General features: G+C 36.0%; 2 protein-coding genes across 3 annotated transcripts; one reads left to right on the top strand and one right to left on the bottom strand.

Moving 5' to 3' along the window:
• Positions 1–10,205: 10,205 nt before the first annotated feature.
• slc6a11a (solute carrier family 6 member 11a) lies at positions 10,206–18,980 on the top strand. Its single transcript, XM_026260483.1, has 14 exons — positions 10,206–10,506; positions 10,919–11,053; positions 11,591–11,731; positions 14,410–14,497; positions 14,696–14,828; positions 15,011–15,145; positions 15,286–15,389; positions 15,595–15,719; positions 16,007–16,119; positions 16,217–16,354; positions 16,535–16,637; positions 16,719–16,819; positions 16,952–17,122; positions 17,253–18,980. Exons 1-14 carry the CDS (start codon positions 10,338–10,340, stop codon positions 17,367–17,369), a joined length of 1,773 nt encoding a protein of 590 aa, XP_026116268.1. The 5' UTR covers positions 10,206–10,337; the 3' UTR covers positions 17,370–18,980.
• Positions 18,981–19,051: 71 nt separating this feature from the next.
• Positions 19,052–25,713, bottom strand: LOC113095035 (peptidyl-prolyl cis-trans isomerase-like 1). 2 transcript variants are annotated; one of them, XM_026260664.1, is made up of 4 exons: positions 25,468–25,713; positions 19,899–20,053; positions 19,587–19,655; positions 19,052–19,356 (listed from the first exon to the last, which is right to left on the bottom strand). In XM_026260664.1, the coding sequence occupies exons 2-4, from the start codon at positions 20,050–20,052 to the stop codon at positions 19,136–19,138; spliced, it is 444 nt and encodes a 147-aa protein (XP_026116449.1). In that variant the 5' UTR covers position 20,053; positions 25,468–25,713; the 3' UTR covers positions 19,052–19,135. The 2 variants fall into 2 exon arrangements, with proteins under 2 accessions (XP_026116449.1, XP_026116441.1); XM_026260656.1 differs by lacking the exon at positions 25,468–25,713 and adding an exon at positions 20,663–20,835.
• Positions 25,714–26,794: the final 1,081 nt, after the last annotated feature.

Below are 26,794 nucleotides of genomic sequence, written 5' to 3' on the forward strand. Positions count from 1 at the left end.
GTGTTTGCTCTGATGCATGTTTGAATGTCTGAGAACAAGATGGATAGCTCTCTAAAAAAAAAAAACATGGTGAACTATATGTACTCTTTCCATTGTGAGCTGTCTACTTAGTACACTAGATGGCAGCAAAGGCTACAAGAGCATGTAAAAGAAGAACAAAGTAATGTATGATTCTTAGGAGGTTCAAATCTGGTTTAGACTTTGGAATGACAAAACACACACACAAATAATCTAACAAGGGAATTAATACATGTTCTAAAACAAACAACATTGTGCACTTGAAACACTTTTCAGGTGCAGAGTAGTTTTAACATCTGTATTTTGGCATGGAAAAACATTTCTCAATATATATATATATATATATATATATATATATATATATATATATATATATATATATATATATATCATGCCTATTACAAAAAAAGATATATATATATGTACCCTTAACAGCCTGGTAAAACTAGCCTACTGAGAACTCTGACTGATTTACCTATAATAACCCCAATTAATAAGTGGAATTATGGCATTGTGGCTGTCAGTACACAGGTAAGCACCACTCATAATCTTAAGAAATTGTAAATTATACCTTTTTAATAATTATTTGATATCACATGTATATATAGTCTATTATTGTCATCAGAATGAGCTTGGTTTTGAGTGTTAAGCTTCAGATTGTTAAGACTGCAGCAGACAGACAGCTCTTTAACCTCCTGTCTGTAGGCAGTCTAATCACCATCCTGAATGAGACCGATAAGTGTGGTGGTGTCTGCAAACTTCAAGAGTTTGACAGAGGGGTCTTTAGAGGTGCAGTCATAGGTGTAGAGAGAGAAGAGCAGTGGGGAGAGGACGCAACCTTGGGGGCACCAGTGCTGATCGTACGGGTGCTGGATGAAAATTTTCCCAGCTTTATTAGTTGCTGCCTGTCTGTCAGAAAACTTTAGATCCCTGACAGATGGAGGTGGGCACAGAGAGTTTATTTAATTTGAGCAGGAGGAGGTTTGAGATGTTAGTGTTAAAAGCCAAACTGAAGTCCACAAACGGTCATCACGTAAGTCCCTTGTCTGTCTAGATGTTGCAGGATGTAAAGCAGTCCCATGTTGACTTACCTGTTTGCTCTGTTGGCAAACTACAGGGGGTCCAGTATGGATCCAGTGATGTCCTTCAGATAAGCCAAAATCAGTCTTTCAAATGATTTCATGGCTACAGACGTTAGAGCCACAGGTCTGTAGTCATTAAGTCTAGTAATTTGGGGTTTCTTTGGGACGGGGTTGATGGTGGAGCGTTTGAAGCATGAAGGGACTTTGCACCGCTCCAGTGATCTGTTGAAGATCTGTGTGAAGATGAAGGGCCTGCTGGTCAGTGCATGTTTTCAGACAGAATGGTGACACTCCGCCTGGGCCTGGTGCCTTTCTTCTCTTGTTCTTTCTGAAGACTTGACACACATCATCTTCACTCATCTGAAGTGCAGTTGTGGGGAAGAGGGGGGTTGCAGGACGTGTGAATGGTGTTTTTTTTTACCTGCATTAAAACTCGTTCAGATCGTCTGCCTTCTGTTGATTCTCCACAGTGCTGGTGGATGGTATATTGTAATTGGTGATGTCTTTCAGACCTTTCCACACTGGAGCAGGTCCGCTGGAAGAGAACTGGTTCTTTAGCTTTCCAGAATAATTTCTCTTTGCCACTATGATCTCCTTTTCCAGTGTGTATTTGGCCTGTTTATACAAGAATCTGTTCCCATTCCTGTGAGCATCTTCTTTGGCCTAAGGGAGCTGTCTTAAGTTTTCAGTGAACCATGGTTTGTCATTGTTGTAGGTTAAGTGAGTCCTGGTAGGAATGCACAAGTCTTCACAGAAACTGATATAAGAAGTCACAGTTTCTGTGAGCTCATCCAGATCAGTGGCAGCAGCTTCAAAAACACTCTCCAATCAGTGAGGTTGGAACAGGCTTGTAAATCCCACTCTGTTTCATTAGTCCATCTTTTTACAGTTCTTAATACAGGTTTAGCTGATTTCAGTTTCTGACTGTAGGTCAGAATAGGACAGAGCAATATGCATCCTTTATTGTGGTGTAACAATGGTCCAATATATAGCTGTCTCTGGTGGAACTTTTAATGTGCTGTCTGTATTTTGGCAGTTTGCGGAAGTCATTATAATCATTAGTAATTTTTCACCTATGCAAACCACACATCACACTCACGGACTCTCTTGTTTCAAACAAACCCAAATTGCACCAACTTGAGTCTCGGCGTCTTGAAAATGAGACCTCAAAGTGCTGTTTTCTTAGTGGAAGCTCTATATAACAGGTAAGTTTAAAAAATAATTTCAATTCAAATGAATTGATGAGTAGCATTGTTAGTAAGTGGAATGAAAACAATGTGAAATGGTCAATATCTCAAAATTGACCATTATCTCAAAATAGCCAAACTGATACAGGTAATTTTGTGTTGACTGTTTATTATCTCTACTTATTTATTTACTCATTATCAAAAGGGTCACTCTTTGGAGTGTTACATGCTCTTGGTGCATAGATGAGATCTGTGAAGTTGCAAAGACTAAAGTCTCAAATCCAAAGAGATATTCTTTATAAAAGTTGAGTCAACCACACCCCCACATGTCTATGTCACAATGTGGGAAGATTTGCATAACGCTGCTCAAATGTTCACGTAAAGAAAGAAGGCATAACTTTTGCTGCCGCCGTTTTGTGGGGATGACGTGTGTTTTATTGTGAAACAGTTCAAACCAAATATTCAGATGTGTGCAGTGCATTTTATGGAGGACGAGGACTGTTTCCTGAATCAGTAGCCTACAATGCTTCTGTGCGAAAAGGCTGTTTCTATAAAGTAGGGCAATTCCAACTTTGCAAGGACAGTGTGGCACTTCTGACTCACAGCCTGTAAGTATATTTACATATTTGAAGAATTTGCCACTGTTGATTCAAACACAAGTTTTGAGCAGCGTAGAGTAGCGCTTGTTGTTTGTCATCTCTCCAATCACAAATGCAGAGATGGTTTTATGTTTACGCAGCGCAATTCGCAATGGAACTTGTAAAAAAACAGTATAAGTCATTATAATAAGTAATTATGTCCCCACTGGATGCTACAACTGCCTCATTTGTTGTGGGTTTTACACTCTAAAAACGGCTGGGTTATTTTTTAACCCAAAATGCTGGGTTGAGTCTGTTGGGTCATTTTGTTGGGTTATTTTATTTCTTTTTAAACACTTTTGGGTAGTTTCAGTTTACCAGGTGTTGGGTTAAACCTGCTGGGTTGCGTCGCTGGGTTGTTTCAGGCCAGCGCTGGGTTATTTAACGCGCCTTGAAGATGTTTAAATCGCTCCCCAACTGTCATTTTGGAAGAACAACGGGGCAAAGACACGCCTTTCAACTGTTTTAAGGTAAGTTTATTTAATGTTTTCATTAATAATTATTTTAAGTTGGCAGAATTATAACCTTTTTGCGGCTACAATACTGTTAAACTTCTACAGGCCAACATTATTTACGTTAAATGATGAACAGTTTACCTCAAACGGCCAACCTACGTGACTCGCATAATCGTGTTAAGGTATCTGAGACGACAGATTAATACAGTTTTATTAAGTTTCAGACAGTTAGGGATGGCTGAAATATGCGAATACCTGTGAAAATAGAGGAAAAAGTAGTTTGTGACACTGAAAAACGAATTTAACATTTAAGTGAGTGAAATGAGTTCAAAAAGCGAATACGACTTTCTGCTCTAATGTAAACGCCTGCAGTTGTCCATATCGACATGTAAATCATACAAATTACGTACAATATAGTCGGACTGCAGGTCTAAAAGAACCGACGATCCGGTTCAAATAAACCGGTTCAGTAATTCTCGAATAAAGTGATTCCCGGAAAAGAATCGACGTCTCTTCAAAGTGCGCGCACGCACAGCGAGGGCCGCGTTAGTGAGGTGATTTGATGCTTGTGTGGTTTATAAAGTATTTTCACATACAAATTGTAATTCAAAATGTGTTTTTTTCCTGTCAGAAAAGCACATGGATACATTTGTGAGAGGAAAAACTCGTCAAATGCAGTCTTATTGAGGCGTCTAAAGGTAAGTTCGTGTTTATCAACTAACGTTAACTAACGTTATATGGACTGTTTTAAAGCTGCGGAGTAACCCAGTAAGTTACCTACGTGACTTGTCATAGAAATGTCTGTGTGCGCGCATTCAGTCTGATCTCCCTTATCTGTGCCAGTGACTGTGTGTTTGATAAAGCCAGCCCAGCATATTAACATAAAACTGTGATGTATAATGACTGGAACATCCCATTGATTAGACAGTTTGAAAGCACACCTTTCGGCCAATCGCTATATCATATTCTGCTTCTGTAGACCAACTCATAGGCGAATTTCACAAATAATCATGATTGGTCAATTTCATGATTAACTTCACACAGTTAATTGAACTTTTTATTTATTTATTTTAAAGGTCTGAACAAACCTGGAATTCCTTTACCTAACAGAGTCCACAAAACCCCATCCAATTGTCGTGGTGATTTAAAAATGCCAGCAGATCTCTCAGGCATTGATCATAATCAATGGACAGGTAAGGATATTCTGGACTATTTTCAAAAGGAATTGCAAATTGTATATTTAATTGCATTTTTCCACATGTGGATGCATACATTGTGACATAGTCCAGACGCAATTAAAAATATTTGAATTTCAGATGCTTTACACAGAAAGTTGTCATTTTGTGTCAAGGGTGGGACTATACTATGGGGCGTGTTTTTTATTGGGATATATTCTGTAGTTTTTACCCCAAATCTCTCACTGTATGCACTCTGATGCACGTCAGCAAAACAACATCGCAGTTCTACTCTTATTTACCTATTTGCATCTTACCCTATATTTTATTCCTCCGGTGAAAAGCATTTGGTTAATGGTGAATATTGACCAATAGTACCATGTGGTTCTAACTGTTAGCAGGGGATAGTAGCTGCATTTGGGGTAAAAATGACATAATTATTTATTGTGTGAGGTGCCAAGAATATAGAAAGATCCGGGTTGCACTGTCTGTTCTTTATCACACATCTCTCGGAGCGGCAGATGCCTTAAGTAGTGCCTTAACCTCCATTGTTCAAAGCATTTGGCACAATTGTCTTTTAGTGACGTCACCTCCCAATACAAACACTCTCCATAGTATGGTCCCACCACTGACAAAAATTGACAGCTTTCAATGTGAGGCATTTTAAATTCAGATGCTAAAGTAATTGCAATTCCATTTGTGTTTTCTCAGGTAACAGTGAAAAAACAGACATGGTAATTCATAAAACCTCATGTACTTGTTCTTATGTTGCATCTACGCTAACATTAGTCTGTTTCTCGCTTATTCCGAGGTCACCGTAGCCACCAGATCCAGTCTGTGTCCAGATCAGAGGGTCACTGCAGTCACCCGGATCCAGTACGTATCCAGACCAGATGGTGGATCAGCACCTAGAAAGGACCTCTACATCCCTGAAAGACAGCGGAGACCAGGACAACTAGAGCCCCAGATACAGATCCCCTGTAAAGACCTTGTCTCAGAGGAGCACCAGGACAAGACCACAGGAAACAGATGATTCTTCTGCACAATCTGACTTTGCTGCAGTCTGGAATTGAACTACTGGTTTCATCTGGTCAGAGGAGAACTGACCCCAACTGAGCCTGGTTTCTCCCAAGGTTTTTTTCTCCATTCTGTCACCGATGGAGTTTTGGTTCCTTGTTTTTCTTTAGTTTGAGACAATTAATATCAAGCGATATCATCGACTTGATTGCACAGAGGGACGATACATCACTGAATCAATGATGAACTGACTTCAACTGAAAACTGAGTGTTTACTTTTGTGTTTACTCCTTGCATTATTACACACTATTTTCCTATTTAATACTGTAAAGCTGCTATGATGCAGTATTTGATCAATATGGCAGGCTTATTACTCATAATACATGGAAAATACAGCTGCAAATGGACTTTGCTTTTCTATTTGAAATTTGGCAGTCACTGTGCATTCATGAATGCATCAAGTAATTTTTGTTCAGTGTTTTTGAAAGTGTTTTTGTTCAAGATTTGCAATTGTGTTTGGATTATGTCACAATTTGTCACATGTGGAAAACGCAATTGAAAATATAATTTGCAATTCCTTTTGAAAATTGTCCTTCCATAGACAGGCTCTATAGCATAGAGTACACTGCTCTCGGGTGTAGATATTTGCTTCAGAGCTTAAGTGTTTGACAATAGTTCACCCAAAAATGAAAATTGTCACTAATTATTCACCCTGGTCTGAAAGCTCTCGAATATCAACGAAAATGTCTTAACTTGTCTTCTGAAGATGAACGAAGGTCTTACGGGTTTGTAACAACATGAAGTTGAGTAATAAATGACAGAATTTTCATTTTTGGGTGAACTATAAGTTGAACTACCCTAAGCAGTGCACATCTACCTACATAGGAGTCTTTATATACTTGATATAAATTTAAGGACATCTTTAAATTTAAAGAATGTTAATGTCATTTCACTGTGTATTTAAATAGCTAAATATGTCAAAATGTAATAGTTAAACGGCTAGACACAGGTCATTCAGAAAAAAAAAATTCTTATTTATTGCAACTGTAATTCTGTGATTTTTATTTTAATTATTTATTTTGCATTTGCTGGAAACAAAAAAAGGGAAAATTCCATGTTGTTTGTCATTGGTACAAATTTTTGAATGTCAGATGGCATTAAAAATATTTTTAACAGTCTAAATAACCTGTATTCTTTATTTATTAATCAATGATTGCTTTAAGTAAAAGTGAAATTATGAGAATAACCCAGCAAGAATAACCCAGAATCATAAAAATGCAAACCCACAAATGGTAAAAATGACTCTATCTTGGGTTTTCTCAATAACCCAGCATGCTGGGTTAAAATGTGTAAACCAGCATGCTGGGTTACTTTAACCCAGCACGTGTTCTGTCCAATATTTACCCAGTGCTGGGTTGCCAATTGGGTTATTTTTAACCCAGCCATTTTTAGAGTGTATTGGTTTTGTCTCATAGTGCCAGGAGACGGCATCATGGTATGGTAAGTGGCGTAACATATCCGTCACACGCTTGAGGCCAATCACAAAACACTGGATAGCTGGCCAATCAACGTAAACCTCACTTTTCAGAACGATGAGCTTTGTAAAACATTTTTATCTTAAACCGCATAAACACAGTGCATTACAATAAATACATAAAATAATGTTCTTTTAACACTGTCATATGACCCCTTTATGGTTATGTAGTAGCAGGCAGAAAGCTGCTTATATAGGCTACATGATGCACTGAGCAGTGAGGTCAAAGTGGTGGAAATGGAATTGAATCACAATCCTAGTTTGACTGATGGGATTGAACTTATATCCAGAGATAAGATACTGGCTTTCAGACCATCCACAAGTCTGTTTTGACTTGGATATGTAAACATTATCAAAACTGTACTAACATCCAAAATCTGTTATTTCTGATTTAGCTAGTTTGCCTTTATTATTGTTTTTGGACACATTTTTGTCAGCTAAGACATTTGTGATACCATTTAATAATGAGAGCAAAAACATTAGATTTCTTAAATGACTAAACCTTTGGACGCCCAATGTTCCTTTCCCATAAACAAGATCAGGCTGGAATGTTCAAATAAATATTTGTTATTTTGTAATTTTGCACTCTCTATTTCTCTCACAAAACTAATCTAAGGGTCCTCAAATGCAAACTGTGTGTGTCTTGCTTCAGGAGAGCAATCATACATTAGAGTTGAGTTTTACTTTATTTTATATTCATTCCTTCATTTATTCATAATAACTGATCATTTAATAATTTTATTTTTCCATTTAATCATATTATTATTTATAATATGCATTATAACCATTTGTAGTCATTTATATTACTGGTTTTAATGTTATTATTTTTCCATTGTTGTTTAGTCTTACGATGTGTAGTTTCAAGGGCTATTTGTCTTCATGAGTAAGAGATAAGCGAATGACTTTTTTTCAAGGTTTTTAATGTCACAACTGAAGTAGTGATTTTCCATTGCTATGGCTTGTGGTATTATAACACTTTTAACTGGTCAGACGCAGTCTAAGCTCTGAAACATACACAAGTGATTATTCCAAAAACTCTGCTCCTTTTTATCATCAACACTTCATCTCCTGCTTCTATTCTTCTCTGGCTTTACTCAGTCAGCTTCTTGGCTGATAGAAGATTATTAATACAGTTTTGGGTACCATACAAGTTCCAGACAAGACTCGCTGGTGAAGATGGGTTTTGGGTTTTAGACGATTTGTTGACTATTTGTTCTGTTACCAGAAAAAAGTGGATATTTTCTGACAAGATATGACATCCGGGGCTGGACCTGATATTTCTGGCATGGAGGCATGATCTAACAGTAAAAGAAAGCTTTTCACATTTAACTGCAATTCAACTTCAACCTGTAACAGTTAAGTATGTTTAAACAAAGTACCAACTATTTAACTGTACAATGTTCTTAACAAGTTGTATATAAAAATGAAAATAAAATGGATGTGTAGTTCAAATTATGATTCATTAGTAATTTGTTAATTGTTATATATAATGTAAACATATTGCAACAAATCATTATTTACCATTTTTTTTCAATTTTTTTAATAAAAAAAAAGAAAATATAGAAATTGGTACTGCACTACAGTCAGGTGCTCTGACATCTGGATTGAGTAAGATATGTAAACTGAGCAGAAGTTGTGAAAATGTAAAGAAATTGACAGACATGGCTGATGTAATTCTAGAAGAATTTGCCAAAGGTGTTAACACTTGCTGAGAAATGTTAATACACCTGTAATTAAGCGTGATTAAATTGTCAATACTTCATTCATTTTCACACAAAACTCGCCTTGCTTATCAGTTTTAATCTATCTGACAGTTTGTAAAGCTACTGGATTACACTGTTGTGTTTAAATCGAATAGATGGTAATAAACTATACCACAAATTATAGAATGATCATTATGATTTCACTGATAGCTTTGCAAAGAATCTGTTGATTCAGATTCACTCAGATGATTCAACTCTTAAATAACAATTCTAAAAAAAAAAAACAGTTCAATCCTGTGTTATAAAAGCTGTTGCGTAAGGTTCCCATTAGTCATTTATTGAGATGATATAAGCATACATTTTTGTAAGGAGGGCGGAGTCAAGACAATACAGACAAAGAGGTTGCAGAGCAAGTTTACAGATCAAATTAAGTTATAAAAACACTTTAAGTTCATCCAAGATGTTATGAGAGCTTGAGGCTTGCATCATTTATTGCAATGCTTGATCCTTACTTTTATTAAATTATGCATCAAATCATATCTTTGAGCAGTTTATCCTTAACACAAGGCCATCTTGATCTTGCTAATGCAGAGTGTAATCAAAACCAAGCACTTCTCAGATATGAATGTCTCCCATGAAAGCAATGAACAGATGCAATAAACACAGTTTAAATCAAAATGTGACATTCCTCATCTCAGACCCCTTAAATGGCAGTAAGAAAAAAACAGCACCTTAATATTTAATTCAAAGAGTAAATTAAAAAAACACATAAACATAAATACATCCCAAACCATTTCTTTGCTATTATGTGTCAAAGCTGATTTAACACAAATTACTTTGTAAAATTAAATGTAAATAATATTATTAAAATCTTATGGTACCAACATAGAACATTCTATTGTGAAATTCCTTCTGTCAGGACTCAGGATACAGTTGTAATTTTTCTTTACTTTTAAGTTTATTTAGCCTTCATTTTAGCCAACAGTATAAGAAGTATAACATTCTGCTGGTCTAAAGTGATTTTAGGGGTAGAACTTTTTTATAAAGAGAAATCAAATAGTATACATTTTTAAGAACATTCTAGTTATAATCAAAGTGGAAAATTTGCTAGTGGAAGGTACCCATTGTTTCTCCATATTTTAGAAATCACTGAACATATATGAAAGTACAGAGATAATGGCTAGCTGTCTGGTTAGAGTCAGCAAATCAACCTCTCATATAACCAGAAGTTGAGTAAAGGGCACTGGAAGAACTGCACAGGTCACAGCATGATTGATGAGTGAGTGCTGAGAAGAAACCTTTTATTTTTTTTTAAATGCCTCTAGTCAAAGCACTAATAAACTAAGTGGAAGAACAAGTTAACACATCTCTACTCTCGCCCTCAGGATAAAAACACCTGGTAGCCTCATCACCCCCCGCCCACCCCTGGTAATACTTAAAAGCTGCAGTAAAGAATCACAAGCACCCTTCTTCAATATCATACACACACCTACTTAAGCGCCGACAGACAGGCATAAACACTGTGAGTATGGCAGGCTCCCCCACCAGACGGACAGGGAACCAACAGGCTGATTTAAGTCCCGAAGAGAGAGGCCAATGGGCAAACAAGATCGAATTTCTTCTGACTGTGGCTGGAGCTATCATAGGGCTTGGAAATGTTTGGAGGTTCCCATATCTTTGCTATAAAAATGGAGGCGGTAAGTAGTTTTGGACAATACTTTACATAGTTTATGATAGGTTTGTTTATGGTTTTAATTTTATTTGTGACTAAGGGACTACATAATCTGAATTTATTAGGAAGCATTCATTTATAAACCATCTGTTTCTTAGTTTACATATAAATCACGGTGCATGCTTGCTTCGGCAGCACATATACTAAAAGAAATCCCTGTGCTTATATACTAAAGTAAATTATAAAGCCAGTTAACATTCACAATCAGTTACACATTTCAATGTGAATTGAATTTGTATTGCAGGTGGGTAACATTGATCATAAAACATGAACTTTTTTCCTAAACAATATCTATCTATCTATCTATTATTAATACAATTCCATCGATTTTTAATATAATATATAGTAATATTTTATTGGCTCTCTTAAATCCTTAGGGGCTTTTTTCATTCCATATATCCTGTACCTGCTCACTTGTGGTATCCCGCTTTTTGTGCTTGAGACATCTTTGGGTCAGTACACCAGTCAGGGAGGCATCACATGTTGGAGAAAGATCTGTCCTCTTTTTGAAGGTGGGGTGCTCACTTCTCAATTTGAATGCATTATGTGTCTCTTCTTAGTGAAAACACATATTTGTTAAGTCTCTTTGAAATAAATAAAGGTTTTTAGTATATAGCTAATATTCCGCTTTTTAAAATATTTTGTGGATTGTAAATACAAACTTGTTTCTGCTGTTGTATGAAATGTAATGCATTTGCTAACAGTGTTTCTGTGGGCTTTAATTCAATGTGTTAATAGTTTAAATGTAAGTTTATATGAAAAATAATTTATTTTTTCAGCAATTACGTTTTGTTAATTAATTCTTTACATTTTTATAATGCTTTTCTAGGCACTTAGTTATTGCAGAAACTAGTTTTCACCTATTATATTAATTTGTTGCTAATCGCTAAACTATATGTTATTACATATTAAACAGTGTCCTCTAACACTTGCATGTACTTTTACATATTTTTATTGTATAATCTGTTACATGATTTCAATTTATCTGCAAGTAAAATAAGGTAACATTTGTTTAAAAATTGCAGTGTTAACACAGCTCTCTTTTTCAGGAATGGGTTATGCCAGTCAAATTATTATTGTCTATGGCTCTATTACCTACATCATCATCATAGTTTGGGCCTTCCTGTACCTTTTCTCAGCCTTCAGTGTGGAACTGCCCTGGGCCAGCTGCAACAATCTGTGGAACACAGGTACATTTGGTTAAAAGTCAGATGTATAAATCTGTGTATGAATGTATGTAAGTCTTGAATCACAATTATATTTGTGGGGAAGTCGTGGCCTAATGGTTAGAGGGTTGGACTTCCAATCGAAGGGTTGTGAGTTCTAGTCTCGGGCCGGCAGGGCCGGCAGGAATTGTGGGTGGGGGGAGTGCATGAACAGCTCTCTCTCCACCTTCAATACCACGACTTAGGTGCCCTTGAGCAAGGCATCGAACCCCCAACTAGTCCCCGGGCGCCGCAGCATAAATGGCTGCCCACTGCTCACAGTGTGTGTGTGTGTGTGTTCACTAATCTGTGTGTGCGCATTTCGGATGGGTTAAATGCAGAGCAAAAATTCTGAGTATGGGTCACCATACTTGGCTGAATGTCACTTCACTTCACTCACTTCACTTTTTTTATTAATAATTTTTCATCTTTTCTTTAAAAAAAAAATCTAGCAAAAGTAGGACATTTTAACTCCAGTATGTTCTGGAGGAATTAAATCTAGTTGCTAGCATTATCACGCAAGTTTGTGATTTTTTTTATTTATTGTGATTACATTGTTTATATTAAATGTGTCAGTACACACACTACAACTACTACTATTTAGGCACCTATTCTATCTGTTAGCGTGATTTTTTGGCAGCCCATAGAACCGCTTGCGGGTAAGATGTTGAAATTTGGCACACTGATAGAGGGCAGTGAGAAAAGTTACCATAGCAAATTTGGAGTCTCTAACTCAAACTCTCTAGCGCCACCACTTGTCTAAACTTTTAAAAAGGTTGTGCTAATAACTTTTTAACTGTAAGCCACAAAATTTAAATTATGTTTTCTTCGGATTCCTTGGCTCATGCCGAGTCGAAAGAACACCAAAATGTAAAAAATTTAAGATTTAGTTTTTTCGCTATTTTCAATAGTTCGTGAAAACTACTTTTTCAAACTCATCCTAGGCCATTGAACCAATTGTCATGAAAACTGAATAATATCATCTTCAGACCACGTTGGCAATTCAAGTTGAATAGTCATACTGTTTTTGAATAGCACGTGAACGAATTCTACAAAAACCATGTAAAAGTGGATGTGAGCCTATATCTCCGCAACGGTTTGGCATATTGAGACCAAACTTGGTGGGTGTAATAAGAAGCATCGCCTGAGACTACCTGCAGTGCTTCGGTGCTGTGCCCCCTAGTGGTCAGGCAATATGAAAAATTTGCTAATAACATCTGGATGCTTTGGCCAAACATCACAAAACTGCTCTCTTTAGATTCGGTGCATCAGGTTTTTCCATGTCAGCCATTTTGGGCATTGGCCATTTTGAATTATGTTCTAAAATACTGTATTTTATGTATGCATTAGCATTCAGCTCCATACCCTCATAGTACTCAAAAAGTTTGGGGGCAGCGCTTGGTTGTCAAATGTTATAATGAAATTTAGAAAAATGCAAATAACTTACATAACCTTTTGTAATCAGACTGATGTTGATAGATTCATTGGATCATGATGAGAATACCGATACCAATTTTACCAATTTTGGCTGAACATATTGTCCACCATTTTGATTCATGTTGAAAACCTACTTTTTCGAACTCCTCCTAGATCATTGGTCCAATTTTCACAAAATTTGGCTCGGATCATTTTCAGACCAAGCTGGCAAAAATAACAGAAAATGGTTATCATATAGTGCATGAACGAATTTGCTAGAAAGATGCAAATCTGCATCTGTAGGCTGTATCTCTGCAAAGATTTCACATATTTACACCAAACTATGTATGTGCCATTGTCACCAGACACTGACCATGGCACATCAATTTGGTAACAGCATCACCTATTGGCCAATAGTAATAATCCATTCATTAACCTTTAATTATGAAATTTCCAAAAATGCTAATAACTTTTGATTGCATCAGGCTATTGTAATGAAACTGGTCTCAAAAAATTCCCTGGCTCATGCCAACAACATGCATACCAAGTTTCGCTTAGGAAATCGGAACTCCCTTTCCACCATCTTGATTTATTTTAAAAACTTTATTTTTCTAACTCCTTCTCAACTGTTGGTCTGATTTTTACCAAAATCAAGTCAGATCATCTTCAGACTGTGCTGGCAAAAATGTATGCATTTCATGTTGATTGAAAAAACCGTTTTCGTACAGCACCGTTACAAATTTTAGGCATGGTGCCAAAATGAGTCTTGAGGCTAAATCTTTGGGAAGCTTTGTCACCTCACACAGAACACACCAAGATTATTTGATTACAGCACCACCTGTAGGTCAAAGGTGACAAGCCATTTAATCATATCACTAGAGGTTGAATTTATGATTTTTCTGCTATTTCAATTACAATCATCCTAAAATTGTTTTTATTACTCATTGTTGCATTTGGTCTAATGCTCTTATTAATTACTAATTTTGCTGCTGGAGTGCTTGGCCCATAATTGCTGTTTGCAACTATATTATTAGATAATGTATTTATCCCGTTGTACCCTCTTTTACCAAACATTGATGCTAATGCCAGGAATAGAGTAGGATATGTATAGAATCTTGTTTAGCTATGTATGAACCAGATGTTTTGATAAATTTAATCTGGTTAGGTTTGGGTATATGGCCTCTTCATGATCGTTAGCACTATGTTTACTATGTTACTTTAATCCATTAATATCTCTTTGGTGTTAGATGCTTGTATTGTGCTTAGTGGGAGGAATTCTAGTTCAGGGTGGACGTCTCCTCTTAATGCTTCTTCTTCTGTGATGGAATTCTGGCGGTGAGTTAAATAAAAAGGCAATGAACACACACTGAAAATAAAATAACAATTAATATTAAAGACATTTTATAGATTTTACTGGACATGGTACCATGTTAAAATGGTGTACCATGGTGCATGAAGATGAAGGAGTTCATCTATGTAAGTCAGTGAGTTCACTCTTTTATTATATGGTTTAAATGCTTTCTGCGTGTTCAGTCACAGAGTTTTGCAACTGTCCAGTGGAATACATCATTTGGGCACAATACGATGGGACTTGGCTCTTATTCTTCTACTTGTTTGGATCCTGATCTACTTCTGCGTCTGGAAAGGCGTGAAATCTACTGGGAAGGTTAAACACATTCCCGTTACCTGTTAAGAAAATGCTTTGAGCTTAATGACAAAATGTCCTGCAAATGACTTAAATATGTATATTTCAAATATTTTTATTACAAATATCAGGATTTTTTTTTTACAGAATCTGTATATTACTTTCAATTAAAAGTCTAATTAAAATATTTATTATATTTATAGGCAGTCTATGTCACAGCAACATTCCCTTACGTTATGCTCCTGATACTGCTGATACGAGGGATCACTTTACCTGGTGCTGTCAGCGGCATCTACTACTACATGTACCCAGATCTGACACGGCTAGCTGACCCACAGGTGAAGGCATTCAAAGGCCTAGAATGCTTTACTGAAAATCTGGATTAATAAATTAATCAACCATCTCAATTTTTTCTTTGCTATATCCTGTTTTGTATGTTGCTTTTTCTGAATTGTATCACTCGTTCGGTCTTTGTAAGGTATGGATGGACGCTGGGACTCAAATCTTTTACTCTTACGCCATATGTCTTGGATACCTCAGCTCTCTTGGAAGCTATAATCAGTATAAAAATAACTGTTATAGGTGAGTGTGCATAATATGAAGTATAATATTTTATTTGAACTGATAAAAGAGATTCTGTAATTGGACCTTTTCTATCATCTCTCTCTCTCTCTCTGTCTCTCTCTATATATGAAATATTACACAATATTTTACAATTTGTTTACACAAAAGACACAATGATGTGACTCTGTTAATTTGAGCATTTCTAAACAAAATGTTCCTACAGGGACTCTTTCTACCTGTGCTTGCTGAACAGCGGAACCAGTTTTTTAGGTGGGTTTGCCATTTTCTCTGTTCTGGGACACATGGCACAAGAGCAGGGGGTGGACATATCCCTTGTGGCTGAGTCTGGTAAGAAAAAAAAACATTTTTTATTGTTCTTTTTTTCTTTAACAATACATTCCAACAAATAATTTTTAATGGAATAATATTTTTTGTTTTAAACGTCGTTGCATATGCCAATGGTCTTCAATAATCAAACAAATTAAGGCAGACTCGTTAATTTGTTATCCTAGTGGGTTTTAGTAGACATCACATTATTTATTTGATTGCTGTGTAATGGAAGTGGTAACGCATGGATACTGTAAGATACTTTAGGTGGTGTTGGTCATTGTACCTCCTCCCTTGGCTGTCGTCAGGTCCAGGACTGGTGTTTATAGTGTATCCTCAGGCGGTGACATTGTTGCCATGCCCTCAGTTCTGGGCTGTGTGTTTCTTTATCATGATCATCCTCTTGGGCGTTGACAGCCAGGTTAGACCTCCTTCTCTTTCTTAGCCTAACACCTGTTGCTTTGCTCTTCCCCCTGTTCCTGCCTCCCCATCCAATGTCCTTTTTTTGTATCACTCAGTTTGTTGGACTGGAGAGCATAATGACGTCAGTGACAGACATCTTTCCCACGGTGTTGAGACGTGGCTTTAGAAGAGAGCTGCTGCTTTTAGGGATATGCCTTGTCTGCTACCTGATGGGCCTCTTCATGATCACAGAGGTAGGCTCATGACAATTCAGCTAATAATTAAAAAATCAAAAAGCAACCTTTCAGTCAACCCTAAATCCGCTCAGATTTACAATTCACTTATGTTACACTGAGTTCAAACAGTCACAGTCTATGGCTTTGTATACTGTTCTTTAGAATATCATTGCTTTTATCCTACTTTCTGTTTCACAGGGCGGTCTGTATATCATCCAGTTGTTTGATCATTACGTGTGTAGTGGAACCACTCTCTTGTTCCTGGCTACGTGTCAGTCTGTGGCCATTGGCTGGGTTTATGGTGAGTAGCCAACACGTAAACTTGCCTTAAATGATACTTACTACATTTTCCTTTGGGCTTCATGTGCCTATTTTCTCCAAGGTGCTGACCGATTCTATGAGAACATAGAAGACATGATTGGCTACAAACCCTGGCCCATGATGAAGTACTGCTGGCTCTATATCACCCCCTCTGTCTGCGTAGTAAGTCTGTTTCTATCACAGGTTAAAATGGGAACATATCTGAGCGAAACACTATTTGATATGCACCATATGTAAAAAGCAAGCAAACAAACAAAATAATCAAACTACATTTTTGTCAATTGTGTCCTATAGGGCACCTTTGTCTTCTCTCTGGTCAAGTACAGTCCCCTGAAGTTTAATAACACATATATGTATCCGTGGTGGGCATATGGTCTTGGTTGGTTCCTCGCGGTATCCTCTCTCTCTCTCATCCCCATTAACATGATTTACAAACTCTACATAGGAAAAGGGACATTCTGGGAGGTAGGTGTTGTCAAGAAAATTTTACATTTAATGACTGGAAATGTTTCTGAAACCTTTAACAGAACCAGGCCAATTTAATTGAATTTCATTTCCTATGGATTGAAAAATGTTTTGTGTACGTTGCCCTCAGCGTCTCCAGTTGGCTTGCACTCCAGCAGAGGATCTACCTCAGTCTCAGAGACCCTCGGCACATCATTATACTCTGTCTTCCTGTACAGACAGAGAAAAGACCCCAGAAAGCCTTTAATGTTGAACTGCTATTATGTCAGTGTACCTATATATTAAATAGCAGTTCAGTCAATTAGTCCTGATGGAAAAATGTATTAAGTTTGAATTAACTAATATATTAAAAAGTCAAAAGTAAGACAACAGCTGACACAAATTCATATATCCTTCCTTCTGTATAAAGTTAATAGTGCCTTGTTTTTTTACAGAAACATTTATTTATGGAATGGAATCTATAAGTAATCTACTATTGCTGATTGTGAGCCCACCTTTTTACAAAACGCTTTTAAAAAAAGCAATGATTATTCGTTTCATAGCGAACACTGAATCATGCTTTTACAGATGCAGATACTTTTTCTATACACATACTGTACATAATATGTATTGCCTTAAAGCAGAGCGGCCATGACGAACAAAGCAGTCATGCGTTTTGACAGTTGGGTATTCTGAGGGGACAGCTTATTAGAGATTTTCTTTATGATTTTCTCATGCAAGTTAACCTGCTATGAGATAAATTGAGCCTTCAGGCATTGTTTTTATGTGATCCATGGTAAGAGCTTTATTGATATTTCTTTCAGTGATGTACAGTGTTTCACATACCTTGAGGGCATTATGTAAAATGTGCTTAATCAGCACCAAGGCTTTTGGAAAATACAAGTCATGGACAGGGAGATGTATGAATTTTTATAATTTTATGTTCTGTAGTATGCTGTCTTAATAGTATTGTTTTAAACTTATATTCTAGTATCGCTAGTATAGATGTATTATACATATAATATTATTAATGTAAAATAAATTAAACATGTATCAGAATATGTAGTGGAGTTAACATCCTTCAGATTAGTCTGTAAATCATACATATCTTTATTTAAATAGAAGTGTGTTTCATGCATTTTAAAGAGACAATCTACAGACTGAGGAGAGAAATTATTTTTCTTTCTGACTGATCATTTTCCCAGATGATAAAAAGCAATGCTTTCAATTAATTTATACAACTCATTGGCAACAGGAACCCACTTTTAGGCTCCAACCTTAATAGGATTTTGTGGGTCATAACCTCTATGGATTTTACTTTTTTTCCATAGACACAGATTAAGCTTAATCCAGGATAGCTGCATTGTGAAATGTGGGTTTTCCTTAAAAATCCTTTGAGGTCTAGGATCATAAAACATCTGTCCAGGAAACCAGGATTATGGTGATATTGGTTTCAACTGATGTTGTTCACTGCTAGGCCATGTTGTGTATGCCATTTCTGTTGAACCTTTTTTTTTTTTAAAGCTTTTTGCCTAACATTTATTCAATACAAAGTTTTAAATATTGAATATTTAATAATTAGCATCATTTCCAGGAGTTAGAAAGGACACGATTTATGATTGCATATTCTGTTAGTGACCTTGTGCTGTGCCATGAGTATGCTTAATTTCTATATTTGATATGAGAAATTATATGATCAAGTTCTCTCTTGTTCCGTTACAAAGAAAGCATTTCAAATCTATGAGCAACTAATGCAGTGTGACTGTGTTGTAATCATGACTGTCAACTACAATTACATCTCCAAAAAAATGTGTAACTTTTCTAAGTCCTTTGGTGTAATGTAAAGGAATGTACACATTAAATAGACATTTTTCTGTAATGAACCTCAAATAGTTAAGACACCACCATGTGGACATGTGTTTGTACTGGGGGAATCAAAAGAGCAGAGTATATTTTATGAAAACTCAGAAAGTTTAATGTAATAAAAGGGCTGTACAAAAAAACAAAGCATGAAATGTTATGCAAGCAGACGTCTTAGTTAGGTAGATTTACTCTGAGAATTTTAATGTCATCAATAGGGCGGTCCTGACTGTTGGTTTCAACCATGCCAATACGATTAAGGACTCCAATGCCCTGGCACACCCGTCCAAATATAGTGTGTTTCCCATCCAACCACTGTGTGGGAGCCAACGTGAGGAAGAACTGGCTTCCGTTTGTATCTGGCCCTGCATTGGCCATTGCGAGAATTCCAGCACCTACAAAATACATAAATAAATCAAGCACTGGCTGTTTTGTAAAACCCAAAGTTAAGCTGTAAACTAGTTCCTATGCTGGAATTTCTTTCATAAAAGTAATATTTCCCTAGGAATTTATTCTACTTACGGGATCTATTGAGCATTTTACAAACTTTTCATAGTTTTATAAGTAGCAGTGCTTTTACCAATACTATTAAATCTGCTCATGCATTATGTGTTATATTACTCACCTGTAAATTTCAAATCTGGATGCAATTCATCTTCAAACTGCTTGCCATATATAGACGCACCACCACGACCTGCAGATATAAAATCAATTAAATATTTATATAAATACATTTTACAAACAGCAAATAAAAATGTACAAGTAAAAAGTCCATTGTACTGACAAAACAGTAGATTGTTTTGCTTGATAAAACATTAATCGCTACCTTTATGCCGTTTCTCAACAGCCACTTAAATCAGCATACTGTGATTTATCTTATGGAATAGTCCAAAATCTAAAAGGAGTGTTGAATGATGAGTATTCCCTTTATCCTCACCTGTCCCTGTTGGATCGCCTCCTTGAACCATGAAGTCTTTGATGATGCGGTGGAACTTGTTGTTGTTGTAATATCCTCTTCTGCCCAGCTCTGCGAAATTCTTGCATGTTTTTGGCGCATGATTCCAGTACAGTTCTAGAACGATAGTTCCCATCCTGGAAAGACAGAGTAAAGTGAGGGTTTGCTGTAAAAGTTCCTGTGGCTCAGTGGTAGAACTTTGCATTAGCAGCGCAAAAGGTTATGAACACATGTTAGGTAAAAAAAAAACGTAAAGCCTGAATGCACTGAGAGTCGCTTTGGATAAAAGTGTAGTATGCCATGCAGCATATAGAAATGCACAACACACTCCATCATCTAGCTTCTGTATATCCAAGTCATGCAACATCTTTTAGATATTTAAAAGTTAAAATAAAAATATATATATATATATATATATATATATATATATATATATATATATATATATATATATATATATATATATATATATATATATATTAAAAATTAGCGCAGAAAGAATCACTGAACGCATGAATTTTGTAACAGCTCGAAAGAACCGATTGAGTTGGATTATTACAGCACCATATCCGATTTAGAACAATCTAACCAGCACAACTGATAAACGTGATTAGATCTTTAACTTGTTTAATACAAACATGAAACAAACAAGTTAACCAATGCTCACATATTTATGTTACTTCTGTGTTAAGACGAGACTCATTCATTCACAAATCTATTGTTGTATTGTCTATTCTGTGACTCACGTTGTGTCCAGCGATACTGTGGGGGGTTGCCAAGAATCCGGCGGAATTCCAGACATGTCGGTTGGTCAACAAATACTGTTTGTTAATAAGTATTAATTTTATCTGTAAATTATGTCGCAAAGCGTGCCAAGGAAGTGGTAGCCCAATTCGGTTTATTCGCTATTGTAAACCTTCAAGACCACATGATGTAAGTGCTGCCATCTAGTGGACTGGATGATAAAGTCATGCTGTCTGAGTTCAAGCCACATTATACACTCTCTCTATATAAACCCAAACAGTCCAAAATGTCTATACACTATATTGCCAGAAGTATTGGGACACAGTCTTCTTTTTAACCTTGCCTTATACACAGAGGCATTGTCATGTTAGAATAGAAAAGGGTTCTGTCCAAACTGTTGCTAGGATATCATGAATATCATACAGAATATCAAGAGAGTGAAAAAGAGAAAGTGAAAGTGATGTGACATCTGGCCAAGTATGGTGACCCATACTAGGAATTAGTGCTCTGCATTTATCCCATCCAGCTTGCACAAACTTAGCAGTGAACACACACACACCGTGAACACACACCCGGAGCAGTGGGCAGACATTTTTTGATGTGGAGCCCGGGGAGCAGTTGGGTGTTCAGTGCCTTGCTCAAGGGCACCTAAGTCATGATATTGAAGGTGGGAGAGAGCGCTGTACATTCACTCCCCACAGTACGAGACTCACAGTGGCGAATAAAGTACCTGAAAGTCATACTCAAGTGAAAGTACAGATATCTTACCAGAAAATGACTTTGTTTGAAGTTACTATTTAGAATATTACTTGAGTAAAATCTTAAAGTATGTGATATTTATTGTACTTAAGTACAAAAAGTATTTTTTAAAATCTTAAATGTACTTAAGTATTTAAAGTAAAAGTACAAGTAAATGCAAAATGGAAAAGAAATAAATAAACAGACGCAAAACAGTGCTGTGTTCTGTTTGGAACTATTTACTTTATCAAAATTTTGCAAAAACAAACAATATTGAGTCTAAAATGTAAGTCTTTTATTGCTTTACTGGATCCACAGAAAAACTGTACTCTTTGTGTGACACAGATTAAGTTAACTAGGCCTACACGAAATTCTATAAATATAAAAAGCATACAGAGGCATTTTTGCCTTCAACAATTTAGAATGCCTGGAATATTGAATTTTAATAGACTAATAAATCAGTGTGTGATGTGTGTGATATAGCCTACATTAGTATACATTTTAATTAGGAAATTTAGTGGAGTAAAAGTAAAAGTTGGCTGAAATATAAAAACTAAAGTAAAATACAGATACTCTCAAAAAAATATTTTTTACATTACACCACTGGAGACTCAAAACTACAACCTTTCGATTATGAGTCTGACTCTCTAACCATTAGGCCACAACTTCCCAATGACTTATCATTATATGCTTAAACATTAAGATTTGTTATTCATGGAAATTACTAAAGTAGTCAAACTTTTGGCAATATAGTGTAGTATGATAATATATGTAGCCTATATAGTATTTTTCTAGTTTTACTCAAATACTGGCTGTCTATTGCGCTGCATGTTTTTGTGGAAAGTACATGTTGAAAGGTATAGTGTGATAACTTTGATGAGACAAATTTAAATGTGTCAATCATGTGTTTCATACACAAAATGCCACCAAGTCAAATACCAATTTCATTGTAATTCACTTTTATTGTGTTTATTGATCAAAATACACTATAAATGTCCCTGCAGTGTGCATTTAAGCAAAATAAGCATACATACAATTAAACAATATGAAGAGTCAAAACCATATTCTTTAATAAATGTTTAAGAATTACATACATCCTGTATAACATTTATAATACTATTGTTTTTAAAGATAACTCTAAACACCGTTTAAAAAGTAAATAAATAAATGAGAAGCACATCCTTTGTGGCTGTGTAGGTAAGGAAGGAAAAGGAAAAATGGAGATCAAATTCCTTGTGATTGATGGCATTACCAGGCAGTATTAGACAGAGTTTCAACATCTAAACTTGCCAGGTAAGACACAAATCAGAGGATTTTACTGCAGCGGAGAGGAAGAAGAAAGGGCCTGATGTCATGTGACTGTAGAAGAGATAAAAGCAGACAAAAAGAAAATGACAGAAATAAGGTTATTTTTTCAGGAGAAAGATCTAGAAGGAAACCGTTTAAAAGGATCTTTTAAAGGATAAAGCGCAAGCAGAGATTCAAAGGGGCATTGTCAGAATTAAGCATCAGCATCCAAATGGATTTTGAGACAACTTGGCAAATATGTTTTATATGGACAAAAACAGCTAAAATATTATTCTAAATATCTTCTGTAATCGTTTGTCATGTACAGGTATGGAACGAGATGAAGGGGAGTAAAAGATGACAGAATTTCTCTGTAAACAACATGCCCCTGAAATGACTTAACGGGGTGAAAATTACCTTATTTCCTCATTCACATTCAGAATACAATCAAATGTTTCATGCCTACAGATACACTTTCCATAGAAACTAATTTGTCATATAAGCTGTCCCTTAAGTCTATGTGTTATTTATATCTCTCTTTAATCATTTATTTGTTTAAATCAGATAAATACTTTTACTTTTCTTTGCGCATTCCATCCTAGAATGCATAAAGACCTGCAAAATACGTGAAATGGCTTTCAAATAAGTAACACACACACACACACACACACACAAAATTTAATCATTTTTAATATTTTTCCGACTGGCAATACTTCCTCTTTAGGACAGCGAACAGGAAAGGTAAATAGTTGCAGTTCATTTAGTGTTTGTCACACAGATCTCAGATGTCATGTACACAATAAGATACAAGAAAAGGAGGATGAACTGAACGCTGAATGGCACATCACACATAAGAGGGTGTGTGAGTATGGAGGAATTACTTTTGTGACATTCATGAAGGCATTTGGACATAACAGGGTGGGGTTCATTCCTCTACTGATGGCTAAGTGAGAGGATCTAGATTCATACCTCTTCTTTTAATTACACTCCCTTTATTTTTATCGAGCGGTCTCATCCAGTCTTCTTGTTTTAAATCATTAACTTGATTTATTAAAGAACATTTAAACACATTCCAAATGCAAAATATGCTACATTCCACACTTGATCACAATTTTGAGAGCATTTTCTGTTCATTTTGTTCATCAAGTCATTGTTACTGAGCCCCCAGAGTGCATCGTTACCAGACAGTGTTAGAACTTCAGTGAACAATCGAACACTGCCAGGTAAGATGTAGCCTAGAGACAATGAATAAACGTCTTCTGCATCAGTATTCAAATCATCCAGCCAAAGAATACAATCTTTTCATAACATATTTTCCTTTGTGTATTTGTGTGTGTGTTTATTTGCATAGTCTGCAAATCCACACCGAGATGCAAAGCATTTGTAACGACGCTTGAGGCGGACCATCTGCATCATTACCAGGCAGTATTAGAGAAGATATAACATCCAAAACTGCCTTGTAAGATGGAGATAGTCATCCAGTGTTTGCCACATTGTTTTCAGTTCAGCATGAAACATGAGGGGAGCAAAGAACTCTTAATGCTAATGTCTATCACTATAAAATCAGAGTAACTGTACTTTAGCAAGACGTTGTGAGGTGTTTGTTAATGATTATCTATTTTCCTGACTGACCCATCTTTTTTTATAGCTTTATGTATTTCCTTTAAGCGCTGCTTATCTTGCAACAGACCCCAGAGCCTTTTGATGTAAGCATACTACCATGCATGTTCATTTGGACTGGACCACTTCCAGTTTCACTATGCACTTACTCATTTTCTTGAAAGCTTTTATAAGAAAAAATGAAAACATTGTAACACCTGAAGTTTATTTCTATGGTGTATGCCCTGGCCTGCATCCTTGGAAACCATGACCTTTGAGACTTCTCCATGACCTGGGAGAGTTTGACTAATTGGTCGCACCTGCATCAAAACAAAATTGCATCTGCAGCCTTCAAATCCCATTGCAGTCACACAACATAGGTGGTAAGGAAAGCGCTTAGTCATGCTAATCAAAATGGCTGATCTTTGTCACCTATACCTGAGTGTGCACCTGACTGACCCCTCACCTGATAAGATTAGATTAGATAACTCACTTACTACTGAAACGAGCTAAATTCGCTTTTACATTTTGGCTCTATTGTTGTTTAAAGTCAAAACACAGTAAAATTGAAAAGATTAACTGTTAAGGTTACACTTTCAAGTGAGGAGATAGAAAATTGTGTGTATGAGATTGTATCAGCAATCAGATTTTATGAGCGTGTGTCCATGTACCAATTTTTTAGGTTTATAAATGGTTTCTCAAATGCTACAAGTCTAATCTATGTTTAATTTGTACAAACCATCTTAAATTATAGCATTAAAATTTTCTGTTGCATTACTGAACTATTTATTTTAATGCTTTACATTTTCTACTTCATACCCCTTTGTTTTAAACTGATCAAACAGGTTTGACGTTACGGAAGTGAAAGTTAACATGCTGGGCACTCATAATCCTTTATGATTCACAAAATCTTAATTATACATATTTCGGACAAAAATTCTTACTTGATTGTTAGACTTAAGAACAAAAAGAAGTTTTTTTTTAATATAACATAACTTATATATGTTTTTCCATTTCATTGTCCTTTTAAACAGTTTACTATTAGCATTTACTAATACTAAACTATTGTCTATATTACCTGAGATACATATACATTTTTTTTATTTTTATTTTTATTTTTTGCTGTTGATGAAATATTTAGTCGAATTGTTGAACATATATAAAAAAAAAACCTATTAGTTACCATATAAATTCCAGTTGTCGTCATTTAGTATGGAGTCCCGGACAAGAGATGCCATTGTGTTGCAGTGTCGCTTTAGCTGAGGAACATCACTTCCTGCTCCTTCCACTTGTTAAAGGTATGATTGCTCATTCCACGTTAGGCCAAACCTCTCGAACCGGTCTGAAGGTACCTGATGAAGTCGCATAGACAATAGTAATGGAGCATGAGAAGAAACACAATCTCCTAAAGCTCCTGAAGCGAAGAAACTGTTCCTACAAAACATCTAGATTTTCAGGTACGCCTTGGAGCCCTGCCCAGGTGTCATTTTTACACTGGGACCAATCCCTGGTCTTCTTCTAAGAGCAGGTGTGTCTTGTGTTCTGTGATTGGTTAGTTTAATGTGGAAGTGCCTCAGGCTTTCTGAGTACACAAATGAGACAAGTCTTTAACCTTCAAAAAGACCACGCCCCATTCTCTGTCTCTCTTGTTCTGGGTCAGACTGCAGGGCAACAGACGAGAATAAGCCTCCTCTCCTCTTTATTCAGTTTTACTCTCTTTTCCAGCGCTCATCATCAGATTGGAGCTGTAAAAAAGACATTAAGCAATCAGTAAATGTGTCCTCTGTGTGCCCCTATGATAATTTACATTGTTTACACTGATAATAAACTCCACTGGGGCATTGAACAGACAATATGAAAACAGCAGAAATGAAACTGAAGGCCCAACTGATAAATATGCTTTTTACTCTATTTCTACATTATTTATTTATTTTAATGGAAAATTTTAAATAATCTCTAAATTAAAGACATAAACAGAAACCATGATAGATTAACTTTTTGTCATCAAATTTATTAAGATTATGCAAAATTATTAATGTCAATAAATTTTTAACATCACTGAACAGACTTGAGTATGAATCAAATGGTCCTTTTTTAGATTTAGACAATTGGATTATTAAATATTAAATTCAGACAGGCTTATCAGTTCAAATTGCAGTGAGAGCTTGAGTTCATTTTCATAACTTAAAGATCAAGAGAAAGTCTGCACACCTCTAATATTTGATCTTAAATCTGGTATACACACACGTTTGTGTATGTGTGTGTTTTGTTTGCAGAAAAGGTACTTCATCAGCAGATTGCTGACTATAAAAATAAAGATCCACTCCCTTTGCCATCATAAAAGTACAATAAAGTTGTGCTTTTAGCATATAGAGCTATATTTAAGGTTTCATTGGACAATGAAGTGCTTGTGCTAAAGGTCTGTTCAGGACAGACCTACTAAACAGATTTCAGGGATCAGCATCATTTGCATGGGCTGCTTCAAAAAGAGCAGGTAAAAAGGTCAGTTC

This window comes from Carassius auratus, chromosome 6, assembly GCF_003368295.1.
Source record: "Carassius auratus strain Wakin chromosome 6, ASM336829v1, whole genome shotgun sequence".
Taxonomy (NCBI): Eukaryota; Metazoa; Chordata; class Actinopteri; order Cypriniformes; family Cyprinidae; genus Carassius; species Carassius auratus.